The sequence below is a fragment of the Myodes glareolus genome, chromosome X (genome assembly GCF_982192425.1).
Source record: "Myodes glareolus chromosome X, mMyoGla1.1, whole genome shotgun sequence".
Classification (NCBI taxonomy): domain Eukaryota; kingdom Metazoa; phylum Chordata; class Mammalia; order Rodentia; family Cricetidae; genus Myodes; species Myodes glareolus.
Window position 1 is genome coordinate 143,437,300 of NC_142053.1, and position 14,910 is coordinate 143,452,209.

The following is a 14,910-nucleotide window of genomic DNA, read 5'->3' on the forward strand; positions in this document are numbered from 1 at the left end:
AAAAATTAATTAAAAAATAAAAAGCAAAAAAGAAAGAATCAATCTTTGATCCTATCCCCAACCTCCATTAAGAGAAGGGGTACTAGAGTCAGTCATTGGAAGCCAATGATTTAACCAACCATGTCTGTGTAATAGAACCTCAAACAAACAAAAACCCCATAAGTGATGGGATATAAAAAGCTTTGTGAGCTGGTGAAATTCTAAGAGTGGTGTACCAGCAAAGGACATGGCAGCTCCAGGTAGCCCTCCCTACCTGTCTTATTAATCTATTTATTACATTTGCTTATTCATAAGTTGTGTTGTTTATAGTAAACTAGCAATGGTAAGCAGAGTGCCTTCCTGACCTCTGTGAGCCATTGCAGTAAATCATAGAACCTGAGGAGGAAGTTGTGGAAAATCCTGATTTATTGCCAGTGACTCAGAAGTATAAGTCACAACCTGGGACTTGCAACTGACATCTGATGTCCATTAGGATCATCATCCATGGTACCTTTCTGCTATAGGAAGCAGAAAGGGGATATGAGAACAAGAAATAAGAAATGCCAACTATTAAGAGTATGCTTTTAAGTTATGTAGTTTATAGCATGATAGGCTAAAAACTGGTAATCCCCCTTAGGAGACAGAGTAGTACAGAATGAAGAATGGATTGATCCAGCCTTGGCTGATAAGTTGATTATGAGAACTTAGAGGGCTTTGAAGAAAGAAGACCAGACAAAAAGCAGGTATCTAACATGCTGATCAGGAGTTCTAAGCTCCCCTAGTCTTCAGGCAGCACCTGGTCCTCCTAGGCTACAGATCCTTTCTCAAACCTGGTTGAAAGTCCTGGTCCTCCTGAGGGGATGACAGGCCTGTCTGCATGCCATAGACTAGTTTAGGACATGCTGAGGAATTGAACCTATGTTCTTTGTTATACTAAGCCACACTCCACCTACCTACCCAGTTTAGTGTCCACTGACAGTGAGAGGATTAGTATGAAGAAAAACATGTTTAGTATTAGAAGTACCATAAGTACAGATTTAAAAAAAATTGTCTTGTGGGTTTTGGGTTGTTTTGTTTTGTCTTTCTTTTTAGAGCCCACATGATCTTTAAAGAACCTAACACACAGCTAGGTGAGATGGTATATACCTTTAATTCCAGTGCTGAGGAGGTAGAGGCAAGCAGATCTTTGAGTCTGAGGCCAGCCTGGTCTAATAATGGATCCCAGGCATCCACAGTGATGCCCTATCTAAAAACAAACCAAAGAACAACCAACTAAGAAACAAACAAGAGATCCTAAGACATTATCTGATGAGTTTGATTATCACATATCAGATAATGACTAGATATTGTATACACTTGTTGGAAAATATCTAGTCATTAATGTCATTGGGGTATCTCAAACAACTTCTTATACCAGGAATTATTAATCTTTTAACATTGTTTAGAGCAATTATATATTTAGAGCCATTTCTATATATTCATTAAGTGCTTCTTAAATACCCGGCATTACACAGGGTTCTAAATACATAGAGAAGAAAAACTGAGCATCTACCTCTTTTCAGAAAAGAGCAAACACACACACACATGAGAGGGGGAGACAAATTTCATGAAGAAAAAAAAGTTGATTCAATAACTAAACAATAACAAGCAATACTATTTTTGAGATAATTTTTCTAGAACTAATGAATTGTACTTTATTCTATTATTATATAATGTTAGACATTTTAAGGTGCGCTAATGAGAAAGCTTACTGTTCTCCTGGGACAGACACTGGAAGTAGAACAGTAGCCACCATATTCCTCTTACATCCTAATCTCCAGAATCTGCAGGTATGTTATACACAGGGCAGAAAGGCTTTGAGAAAAAAGGTAAGGCTATGAAAGTGGTTAAGAGCAATCACATGAGCCCTTTTTGGATAAGGAATGTGAAAGTCAGAAGAATGTAATGGAAGATAGTCACAAGGGCCTTGCCTTACTGTTGCTAGCTTTAAAGATGGAAAAGGGGCATAAGCTAGGAAATATGAGTGGCTTCTAGGAACCAAACATGAACCCCAGCAAACAAACAGAAAAGACATGACACCTTAGTCTCACTAAGGCAGAATATGGTGTAGAGTGAGTTTCAGAAGACCAAGAACTAAAGTTGACAAAGAGGAAGGCTGGAAACTATTTGGCTGAGGCCCACTAAAGTGGGTTGGCACCACTGGCTCAGGCACATATGCAGTCCAAAGAGTCCAAAAGTAACTCATAGAAACAATAATACTAAAGGGCACATTCCTACTGGAAATTTCAGATGCCAATGAGACACATGATGCATGAAGTTAAACACTGAACTACATGGAACAGAGCACATGTGGAAAAGCTTGTGCTATGCAAATGTGTTCCAACTCCCACGCTATGCAAAGGCAAACACCCCTCCTTATGGTACCAAACAAGTCCCAACTTTCTGTAAAGCAGGTTCCTTTGAGTGCTAAACTTTCTCCCTTTTCCAGTCCATTTCCTCCCTTGGAAGTGTACTATTCTCTTAATAAACCATTGGATTCTGCTGCAGCTATGTCTCTGACTCAATACTTTTATTGAGGATGCAAAAACCTGAAAGCCCTTTAGAAGTGCCCCCCCTAAACCTTGATATGTGCTAATATCAGCTGGCAGACGAGTCAGGAGGTGAGATATACATTACAAAGCTCCTAGACATTCCCCTCATTCTGGAGGCACCCGAGAGATATCACTCCAGATTATATACACAGGTCGAGCAGCTAAGAGCCATTGCAGTGCCTGTCACTTGAAAACTCTTCTCACAGGACAATCTGATCACAAGCCAAGGTTAGAAATTATACTTCACTAAATGCAAGAAAATAGTCAATAATTAAGGTACACTGGAAAATCATGTACCATTCCACGGCTGCTGTCTGGTAAAGACTAATAACCTTAAGGGGATCTGAAATATTTTCCTCTCCACACCACCCTCAACAAGCATGCCTTCCCTCAGCAATTCCTCCCTCCTTTCCTTTTTTAACTATAGACTTCAAAGATACTTTTCATTGTGAAAAATCATTTGTCACCATCATTTCTGACATGAGTATACTGCTGTTCCTACAAAACAAATTTCAGTACACATTATAAACAATAAAAATGTTAATGTGTCTAAAACATTTTCACAAACTCAAAGAATTCTTGTAAGTTCCAGGGAGTCAACTTGGAGGATTCACCTCAAATAGGTCAGATGCACCCTTCCCTCAATTACCAGGCTCTAAGAGCCCAAGCCTCCCCACCTTTCCCCGTTTCTGGCACCCTCCCCGTCAATCACCAGGATATAAAGAAAAAGAAATTTATCCTAAACTTAACCTTGTCCTCTCTTCTGCTAGCACCTCGCCAGGCCCAAGAGACACCAGAGAGCCTGGACAGCAGTGAAACAACCAGATACCCTAGGACATGGCCAGCATCCCAGCTTTCTCAGGTCCTCCAAGATTTCAACACCTACAAATCAGCAGGAAGCAGTCTATCCTCTTTAATTTCCCCACCTTTTATAATAAGAAAAAAGATAGGAATGTTAGGATTCAGACATTATGCTGGCTTGCCCTATCGTCTGGCAGAATGCACTCTGGCAGTGCCCTAGTCATCCCAGGGTCCTAGTCTGTACACAGGTTCAAAGGTCCCTTTAAGAGATAAGCTCCACCCACTCCCAATCTCTGTTTTCCCCATTGCTCTTCTGAAGGGGCAAGAAGGACTTTTCCTGCCTCTTCTCCTCTTCTCTTCCTCCCTCCTCTCTCTTTCTCTTCCTCCCTCCCTCCCTTCCTCCCTCTCTTCTTCACCTATCTTGCTTCATTTTCCCTACTTCTTTACTTTCCCCCAATAAAACTTCCCACTTGAGTTCTATCTGACATTCATGTTTGTCCCTCATCTATCCTGGGCTTACCCACCAGGGTACCACTTTGCACTGTATTATAGCAAGGAAGAAAGGAAGGAGGGAGAGAGGGAGGTTGGGAGGGAGTAAGGAAGGAAAAAGAAAATTGAAAAATGTGGTAGGGCGAGGGATCAGAGAACAGTAATTTGAAGAAGTGACTTCACAAACTGTTTGAAATTAAAAATTTGGGTGGCTAAGGTATCAGATTTTAGCCAGGGCAGGAGGTTCCATTCAGGAACAAATGAATCCAACTTGCTCATAAAGTTGTCTGTCAATGGAACTCTAAACATCTGACTTTCAATAGTACGTAAGTGTACACACACACACACACACACACACACACACACACACACACACTTCCAGACTCCATTAGCACATCCGTTTGTGTGCTGGCCTTGTTGATATGAAGGAAGGAGTCACACCCTTTGTTGCCTAGAGGGGCCTCATCAATAAGTGATCTTCTGCAAAACTTGAGGAAGGAAGTGAATGATGTGTCAGCATGTCTAGCCAACAGAAATCTCAGCTATGTATGGTCTGGCAGGAAAGCCCCTCTCTAATTGGATGAGAAGCTTCCCTGGGGCCAGGAAGCTTGCTTTCAGCTGAGCTGTTTCTGTTTTGGTTGCAAAGTTGCCAAGACCTCTAGAGAAACAAAACAACTGTGTTTTCAGGCCTTGTTTTTGTTCTGATGAGTCCAACTTGCCAGAAACACAAAGTTGGAGTCTGCCCACAATATTCATATGCTTCCCTCACAAAGCCAAAAGTTTCAGCCAACTGCTCCTTCCCATCTCCCATATGAGCTAATGGTAGCTTGTAGCTGTGACACTGTTTACAGCTTGGACTTCTAGAAACAGTAAGGAAAACTGTCTTTATTGTTTTCTGGTTTTGTTTTTGTTATTTTTTTTAACATTCCAACTGCAGCTGTCCCCTCACTCTTCTCCTCCCAGTCTCTCTCCCCTCTCTGTCCCCAACCCCCAATCCACTCCTCTTCCATTTCTGTTTAGAAAAGTGCATGTCTGGCAAAAGAGTCAGAGATAGCCTTTATTCACACTGGTAGGAGTCCCACAAGAAGACCAAGCTATACATCTATAACATACATGCAGCGGGTCTAAGTCAGTCCCATGCAGGCTCTCTGGTTGTTCGTTCAGACTCAAGACTCTGTGAGTCCCTATGATCACAGATTAGTTAATTCTGTGAGTTTTCTTGTGATATCCTTGGTCTCTCTGGCTCCTATTTAGATCTGTACCCCATTTTTAATTGGATTATTTGGTTTGTTCATATCTGTTTCTTGAGTACTTTATATATTTTAGAGATTAGCCCTCTGTTAGATGTGGGGCTGGTGAAATCTCATTCGATTATGTAAGCTGCAGTTTTGTCCTTTAGACAGTATCCTTTGCCTTACAAAAGCTTCTCAGTTTCAGGGGTTTCCATTTATTAATTGTCAATCTTGGTGTCAGCACTATTGGTGTTCTGTTCAGGAAGAAGACTCCTGTACCAGTGCATTTAAGGCTATTCAGTGCATTCCTCTTCTATCAGGTTCAATGTATCTGGATGATGTGGGATTTCCCCTCTCTATGCTGTGAATATCTTTGGTTATTAAAGAACTGCTTTGAGCCTATAGAAGAGCAGGGCAGAACAGAGGTATGCGGGGAAGGCTGGACTGAATGCTGGGAGGAAGAATGCAGACTTTAGGGAGAAGCCTTGTAACCCCGCCAGAGATGGACACTGAAACTTTAGTCGGTAAGCCACAGCCACATGGTAATACACAGAATAATAGAAATGGGTTAAATTAATATGTAAGAGTTAGCCAATAAGAAGCTAGAACTAATGAACCAAGCAGTGAATTAATTAATTGGTTTCTGTGTGATTGTTTTGGGTCTGAGTGTCTGGCAACCAACAAGTGGCCCTCCCACAACATCTAGATTTATGTTGAAGTCTTAGATCCACATGGACTTGAGTTTTGTGCAAGGTGATATATATGAATCTATTTGCATTTTTCTACATGCCAACACCCACTTAGACTCCACCATTTGTTGAAACTGCTTTATTTTTTCATTTTACAATTTTGGCCTCTGTTGAAAATCAGGTATCCACAGGTGTGTGGACTTATGTCTGGGTTTTTAATTCAACTCCATTGATCCATCTGTTTATTTTATGCCAATACCATGTAGTTCTTATTACGATAGTTTTATAGTAGACTTAGAAATCAGGGATCATAATATCTCTTACAGTTCTTTTATTGGACAGAGTCATTTTTGCTATCCTGTTATTTTTGTTTGTTTTTCCATGGGAAGTTACATATTGTTTCAAGATCTGTAAAGACTTGTGTTGGAAAATTCTTCACAGACGTTGAGAGAACAATAATCAACTTTATATGGAAAAACAAAAAACCCAGAATAGCCAAAACAATCGTATACAATAAAAGTACTTCCGGAGGCATTACTATCCCTGACTTCAAACTCTATAACAGAGCTACAGTAATGAAAACAGCTTGGTATTGGCATTAAAAACAGAGATGTTTACCAATGGAATCAAATAAAAGACCCGGATATTAATCCACAAACCTATGAACACCTGACTTTTAATAAAGGAGCTAAAACTATACAATGGAAGAAAAAAAGCATCTTTAACAAATGGTGCTGGCATAACTGGATATCAACCTGCAGAAGAATTAAAATACATCCATATCTATTACCATGCAATAATGGATTAAAGACCACAATATAAATCTGACCATGCTAAACCTGATCGAAGAGAAAGTGGGAAGTAGTCTGCAACACATGGGCAAAGGAGAACACTTCCTACGTAGAACCCCAGTAGCACAGACAATAAGAGTAATAATGAATAAATGGGACATCCTGAAACTGAGAAGTTTCTGTAAAACAAAGGAAACTGTCATTAAGACAAAAAGGCAACCTACTGAATGGGAGAAGATCTTCACCAACCCCACAACAGACAAAGGTCTGATATCCAAAATATACAAAGAACTCAAGAAACTAGACATTAAGATTCCGAATAACCCAATTAAAAAATGGGGTACTGAACTGAACAGAGAATTCTCAACAGAAGAAGTTCAAATGGTCAAAAGATACTGAAGGTCATGCTCAACTTCCTTGGCAATCAGGGAAATGCAAATCAAAACAACTTTGAGATACAATTTTACATCTGTCAGAATGGCTAAGATCAAAATCATCAATGATAACCTATGCTGGAGAGAATGTGGAGTAAGGGGAACACTCATCCATTGTTGGTGGGAATTCAAACTTGTGCAACCACTTTGGAAATCAGTGTGGTGGTTTCTCAGGAAACTGGGAGTCAACCTACCTAGCAATTCTACAACCCAATCTTACTACAAAGGCATTTGTTCAACTATGTTCATAGCAGCACTATTTGTAATAGCCAGAACCTGGAAACAACCTAGGTACCCCTCAATGGAAGAATGGATAAAGAAGGTATGGCATATCTACACATTAGAGTACTACTCAGCAGTAAAAAACAATTACATCTTGAATTTTGCATGCAAATGGATGGAGATAGAAAACACTTTACTGGGTGACCCAAAAAGACAAATATGGTATATACTCACTCATTAGTGGATTCTAGTCATAAACAAAGGACACTGAGCCTATAGTTCATGATCCTAGAGAAGCTAAATAATAAGGTGAACCCAAAGAAAAACATATATTTATCCTCCTGGAAATTGGAAGTAGGCAAGATCGCCGGGCAAAAGTTGGGAGCACGGGGGTAGGCATAGAGTGGCGGAAGGGGAGAGGAGGAGAGAGAAGGGAGAAGGGGAGGATTGAGGAGAGCTTGTGGGAGTGTGATGGTTGAGATGGAGGAAGGGTGGATATGGGAGCAGGGAAGAAGATATCTTAAATAAGGGAGCCATTTTAGGGTTGGCAAGAGACTTGGATCTAGAGGGGTTCCCAGGTGTCCAAGGAGATGTCCCCAGCTAGGTCCTTGGGAAGCAGAGGTGTGGGTACCAGAACTGGCCTTGTCCCATAGCCACACTGATGAATATCTTGAATATCACCATAAAACCTTCATCCGGCAATGGATGGAGATAGAGACAGAGACCCACATAGGAGCACTGGACTAAGCTCCCAAGGTCCAGTTGAAGAGCAGAAGGAAGGAGAAGATGAGCAAGGAAGTCAGGACCATGAGGGGTGCATCCACCCACTGAGATGGTTGGCCTGATCTAATGGGAGCTTACCAAGGCCAGTTGGACTGAGTCTGAACAGCATGTGATCAAACTGGACTCTCTGAATGTGGCTGACAATGAGGGCGGGGTGAGAAGCCAATGATAATGACACTGGATTTTGATTTTACTGCAAGTACTGACTTTTTGGGAGCCTAGTCTGTTTGGATGCATACCTTCCTAGGATGGGGGGGGGTTGAACTTCCCACAGGGCAGGGTACTCTGACTTCTCTTAGGACTGGAGAAGGAGGGAGAGGGGGATGGGGGAGGGGGAGGGAAATTGGAGGAGGTGGAAATTTTTAATAAATAAATTAATAAAAATATAACAATCTATAAACAAATCACCTTTTAGCAGAAAACATTGTTGTGCATCCACTGGTAATATGAAGAACCAGCAAAATTATTTACATTTAAAAAAAGACTTGTGTTGAGATTTTAATGGGGATTGCATTGACTCTGTAGACTGATTTTTGTAAGATGGCCATTTTTACTATGATAATCCTACCAATCCATGAGCATGGGAGAGTTTGCCATTTTCTAATATCTTTTTTTCTAATATCCAGTTTCTTTATAGACTTGAATTTCTTATCATACAGGTCTTTCATTTGCTTGGGTAGAGTTACACCAAAACATTTTATATGATTTGGGGTTATTGTGAACATTGTTGTTCCCGTGATTTCTTTCTCAGTTCATTTAACATTTGTATATTGGAGGGCTACTGATTTTTTTTTCAGTTAATCTTGTATCCAGCCACTTGACTGAAGGTGAAAAGTTGTAGGAGTTCCCTGGTAGAACTTTTAGGGTTACTTTTGTATACTACCATATCATCTGTGAATAGTTATACTTTGACTTCTTCTTTTCCAATTTGTATCCCCTTGATCTCCTTTATTATCTTATTGCTCTAGCTAGAACTTCAAATACTATGCTGAACAGATATGGAGAGCATGGACAGCCTTGTTTTGTCTTTATTTTAGCAGAATCACTTTGAGTTTCTCTCCATTTAATTTGATGCTGGCAATCAGCTTACTGTAAACTGCCTTTATGCTTATGTTTATGTATGTTCCTTGTATCCCTGATCTCTTCAAGACTTTTATCACGAATGTGTTGTATTTTGTTGAAGGCTTTTCCAGTATCTAATGAGATAATCATGGGGTTGTTGTTGCTATTTTATAAATTTATTTATTTTACATCCCAGCCACCTTTTCCCATCCTCCTCTCCCCCCACTCCCTACCCCTTACCCTGCCCCTCTGTTCCCACCCCACAATCCACTCCCTCCTCCTTCATTTTTGTTTAGGAAAGGGTAGATCTCCCATGGGTATCAACAAAGCAAAGCATATCAAGTTACAGTAAGACTAAGTACCTCTCCATGTATTAAGACTGGGCAAGGTGACCCAGTATGAGAAGTAGGGTCACAAAAGCCAGTAAAAGATTTGGAGACTGCCCATATTCTCACTGTTAAGAGTCTTACAAGAGGACCAAGCTATCACTTTTATGCATACACCCAAAGGATGCTCAATCATATCACAAGATCATGTGTTTTTTGTCCTTTCAGTTTGTTTATATGGTGGATTATACTGACTAATTTTCCTATGTTGAATCATCCCTGCATCTCTGGGATGAAGCCTACTTGTTAATGGTGGGTGATCTTTTTGATGTGTTCTTGGATTCAGTTTGTATTTTATTGAGCATTTCTGTGTCAATGTATTGAGGAAAATTGGTCTGTAATTCTCTTTTTGTATCTCTGTGTTATTTGGGTCTCAGGGTAACTGTGGCCCCAGAAAATGAATTTGGTGATGTTCCTTCTTTTCTGTTTCTATTTTGTGGAGTATTGGTATTAACTCTTCTTTAAAAGTCAGCTTGAATTCTGACCCTGGGCTTGTTTTTTGTGTGTGTGTGTGTGTGTGTGTGTGTGTGTTTTGTTTTGTTTGGCTTGAAGACTTTTAATGACTGCTTCTATTTCTTTAGGCCTTTTAGGTCTATTTAAATTGTTTATTTGACCTTGATTTAACTTTGGCGAGTGGTATCTATCAAGAAATTTGTCAATTTCTTTAAATTTTTCAATTTTGTGAAGTACAGGGTTTTGAAATGTGATCTAATGATTCTCTGGATTTCCTCAGTTTTTGTTGTTAATGTCCCCCCTTTTCATTTCTGGTTTTGTTAAATTGGATATTCTCTTTTTGCCCTTTAGTTATTTTGGATAAAGGTTTGTCTGTCTTGTTGATTTTCTCAAAGAGTCAACTCTTTGTTTCATTGATTTTTTGCATTGTTCTCTTTGTTTCTAGAACCTGCAAGAAAACTGGCTTCTAGAACCAGTAAGGAAACTGTCTTTATTGCAAAACAACAACAAAAAAAAGATTTTCCTTCTTATATTACATCACTGTCTTTACCTGTAGGCATCCATTTAGAAAACAAGGTTAAGAGAACTGCCCTTTCTAGAAGAGGACAAATATCTGGATTTCCCCCACCTCTAGTTCAAATTTCATGACATTACCTAGCATGGAAGGTATATCAGGGAAAATAACAAGAATCTAGGGTTTCATCCACAAATGAGAGGTTACTGTTTGCTCTGGTCATTCAAGGTCATTAAATGCTCCAGGGTATACTTCAAGAAAGCTAAGGAATATATATTGGAAGCCCTTTCTGTGTGGGGATTGAGTCGTAACAAGGAATTTGGGATACCACATTGGAAGTCTGATTATTTTTCCCATCCTAACAGTAACCTTAAATGATTTCAAAAGGTGAGCAGAACTGACTCTGAAAATACCTCCATGATTTAATGTGAAACTTGAGAAGAGGAGGTCAAGGGAAACTGTGTCACACTGGTGTAGCAGTTCCTTCTGTTTGTGTGTTGCTTTCACTGGTTGATGAATAAAGAAACTGCCTTGGCTTAGTTGATAGGGTAGAACTTAAGTAGGCAGGGAAAACAGAACTGAATGCTGGGAGAAGAAGGGCAGAGTGAGAGATGCCACAGATCTTCTGCCCGAGGCAGACGCTGGTTAGAATCTTGCCGGAAAGCCACAATCACATGGCAATACACAGATTAATAGAAATGGGTTAAATTAAGATGTAAGAATTAGCCGATAAGAAACTAGTGCTAATGGGCCAAGCAGTGATTTAATGAATACAGTTTCTCACACATAGAACTGTTAAAACTGTGCCTTATTACTTATTAGTTGTACCTTAAGTCTAATCCCTTTGTGACCTATCTGTATAAGGATTCCTTGATGATTATTTTCTCTCTACCCTTTCTCCACCTGCAAGCCAATGAAATTTACAAAGAAGTTTCTACTTCAAGGACAGAATTCTGTGGAAAATATAACTAAGTATCCAACTAAATACTGTCCCCAATAGCTAAGCTCATTTGCAGATGAAACAGCTTCAAAACCACCAAATCACACATGTAGCTATTACTGAGTCACTTGACTGTATTTATCTGCTACCATTCACATTTGACTCTCTTCTCACCCATTTTGTCTTCTGCTCAATCGACAAAACCTAACTTGGTTGGACTCAGTTTCAAGTTCTTTTCTATGGTAGACGTCAAACATCTGGATGCACCTGAGTAGATGTCCCAAGACTTGATGGGAACTCCTGGGGCCACACTGCCAGCAAAGTTGACTTGTACCTCTTGTTAATATTTCAGCCCCCAGGTCTTAAGAGACATACAGTAAGCAATGCTGCATGACACCAACCCAGTCACCTCATTTAATTCCTTTTTTTGCTGGTGTTTGAGTGTAGAGGGAGAGGCAACGTGAAACAGAGAATGGAGCTGTTTTGACAGGTATGGAACTATCTAGATGGAATCTCTACTCATCTTGGTAGTCAGCTGTTCCTGCCCTGTTTTACTTACAAAATGCATCACTTTCTCATTATCTGGCCTTAAGTAACTCACTTAAGACTCAATTTTCAGCTTCTAACCTATAAGCCAGAATTTACGGCAGCAATCTAAAAGATTGTTGTCAAGATGACAATGAGGGAAACCAGATACAATACACAGCACGGAGAGCAAATGCTCGGTTTTAGTAATTTTCAAATCATATATTACTCAGAAGGCAGACATTTGTGACTTACCCCTTGTAAGACTTGAAAGCTGTCATTGTTAGGTGGTGGATCTTGATCTGGGTCAACACCAACTCTAAAAGTCACCAGGGAAGAAGACAAAGAGAAAAACAGAAAGCATTAGCTTAGGCCATGGAAGCCTTGCTGGCTTAGTCAGTGACTATCTTCCCAAAACAGGAGTGGTTAGCTTCAAGGAGAGAAAGGCCATCATGCAGAAGTCAGGCCCACACCACAGCAGATCCCAAAGAGTCAGATATTATAAACACACATGCCCTTTGCAAGGCCCTGAAAAATAAGCTGGCAGTTTTCCACCTGCCTTCCTGTACCAAGCAGTCCCCACTACTAAATCCTAGGTCCCTTCTGCTTGGCTGCTTCCTGACTTCTTCCCTGAATTCCTTCGATGCCCACAATATTTTATTATGAAATTAGGCAGGTGTACAAAGAAGCATGGGAGGAATCTGTAGTAAACACCTGCAGAGCCATCAAGATTCTACATTATCATTTATTATAGGTTCTTTATTACCATCTTTCCATTTCTCCATCCCACGTCTTATTTTTTGATAGAGATACAGCAGTGATATCAATATATTTCTTCTAACTTTCTTGTGTGTATGCTTGTACATGTGCTTACATGTGCAAACATCTGTGTATGTGTGATAGGCCAGAAGTCAAAACTTAGGTGTTCCGAAGCCAGCCACCTTGTTTTTCAAGATTGGAACTCTTGTTTGGCCTAGAAATCACCAATTGGGTTATACTGGCTGCCCAGCAAAGTCTCTCTCCCCAGTGCTGGGGTTAGAGACATGCACCACTGTATCCAGCTTTTGACATAGGTTCTGGAGAGTAAACTCAGGTCTTCATACTTGCGCAGCAAATACTTCACTGACAGTCGTCTCCCAAGCCTCCCTTCCCTGACATTTTTAGTATGCATAATGACAGAATCTCTCCTTCTTCCAAGTTTTTGAATCACCTTCCCAATTAGGACCTAACTTCTTGGCTTCTCCCCTTTGCATCACGAAGATTTATCAAAAATTTCCTTAAGCTGGTTTAGCTAGAACTCCCACCTTTGATATCTGATCCTTCTTAATATCTGCCATCTCTCAAGTGATATCTGATCTCCACAGCCAGCCTTCAGCAAGAATACCCACTTATCCCTGATATTTCCTGTTGGCAAATATCATCCATCAATTCCTATCACTCTCTCACACTGCAAAACCCCATCACAGTAGAACTCTATGTCAGTCACAGTGATTCTCACTAAAGGCTGTCTTGTCCTTCTAACAAGTATCACAATGCTTTCTTCATCAGTATCATTAACTGAAGTCCTGGTATGCTTTTGTCCTTGTGTTCCCACACTCTCTTTATCAAAGATGAACAGAGAACTCACACATCTGAGAAAACATGCACATTTGAAAGGAACTGAAAATAAAAGAAAAAAGACCAAGTGGCAAAAATCCACTTACAATTAATTCCTGAGGAACACTAGGATGATTGTCTTAGCTTTGTCATATGCTACCTATTGTTGCATGCATCTGTTAACTATTTATATCATAACTTACAATTCTGAGACAGAGAATTGTGACACATATAACATAGATAACATGGATCAATGAGAGAAAAAAATAGACACCAAGAAAATCCTTTACTCCTTTCAACCTCCCAGTATCTCAAAAATATGGACAGCATCATAAAATGTAATAGAACATCAAGCCTTCAGCAGATTAGGCCATTATAAGCTTGAAGAGGGATGTTCTGTTGTCCAGTACAAGCTGTCCTAGTCCAGCAAGCAGATACTGGGCTGGACATACAAAGCCCTAAGTACATACTTATTTTTCTTATTCCTCCCCATCACCTGTAACACTTGGGATCTTTCTAGAGAAAAGAGACTACATGTAATTAAGAAGTAAATGATAGCACAGACAGACCCAGCCTCTCAAAGTCAACCTTTATTCTGTCCTGTCTCAAGCTTGTGCCCTTGGTAAGGGGGACAGAAAAAAAGGAAGCAGCTACCTCATTTTCTGTTGGAGGCAAAGTTTTAGCCACAAGATGAATTCACATACACAGTACATATTTGCATTCAGGGTCAGGCAGTGTTCTGGATACTTGATACAATCCAATACTGGACCTGGCACCAGATTCTTGACTGTGAACCCGGGACTAGATGGACTATTTGCACTGAATTACACAGATTTTACTCTATGCTGGAGGCTATTTCCTGGCAGAGAATTCTGGCATCTGGGATCTTGCAACTAGACCTTATCTGGTAATGTTTGAACATCAAATCTCAGAGACCTATATTTTGACAAGAAAACCATCTACTTCAGGGGCTCAAAAGCTGACCAAAGAAGTTACCTAAGACCCTTAGGGCATGCAAATATCTAATATATGAAAGTAGCTGGAGGCAAGATCACATTAGGAACTCCTAGCTATTTTTCAACTCTGACCTGTTTTTAGAGCCCTTTAATGTACATTCCATACAGAAACATCCCCTAGATGGTGTTCTATAAGGTATCTATGGTAGCATTTATAAGGCCAATGGGCAATAATATACTATTAAACCTTATGAAGCAGCACAAAAATACTTTGTGCCAGACAAATCCACTGAAAGTGAACTGCTGGATGCAGACTCAGAGGTGCAGTGCCTCTCAGAAAAGCAGGTGGCATGTTTTCCTCAGCCAAACGACAGAAAGGCTGCTAAAGAATACGGGGTAACCAAGAATATGGCACTTCAGATCTGCCACTAAGAATCTCTCTTCCCTGCACTTAGGACTGCGAAAGA

The 14,910-nt window shown here is 40.1% G+C and overlaps 1 protein-coding gene across 6 annotated transcripts in view; it reads right to left on the reverse strand.

Annotated features, from left to right (window-relative positions):
- Positions 1-14,910, reverse strand: part of Slc9a7 (solute carrier family 9 member A7) — a 218,940-nt gene that overhangs the window by 44,627 nt on the left and 159,403 nt on the right. For all 6 annotated transcript variants that reach the window (XM_048461540.3, XM_048461539.3, XM_048461541.3 and 3 more), the window contains one exon: positions 12,147-12,210. In XM_048461540.3, the coding sequence (XP_048317497.1) occupies positions 12,147-12,210 (64 nt within the window). The remainder of the gene's footprint in view (positions 1-12,146; positions 12,211-14,910) is intronic.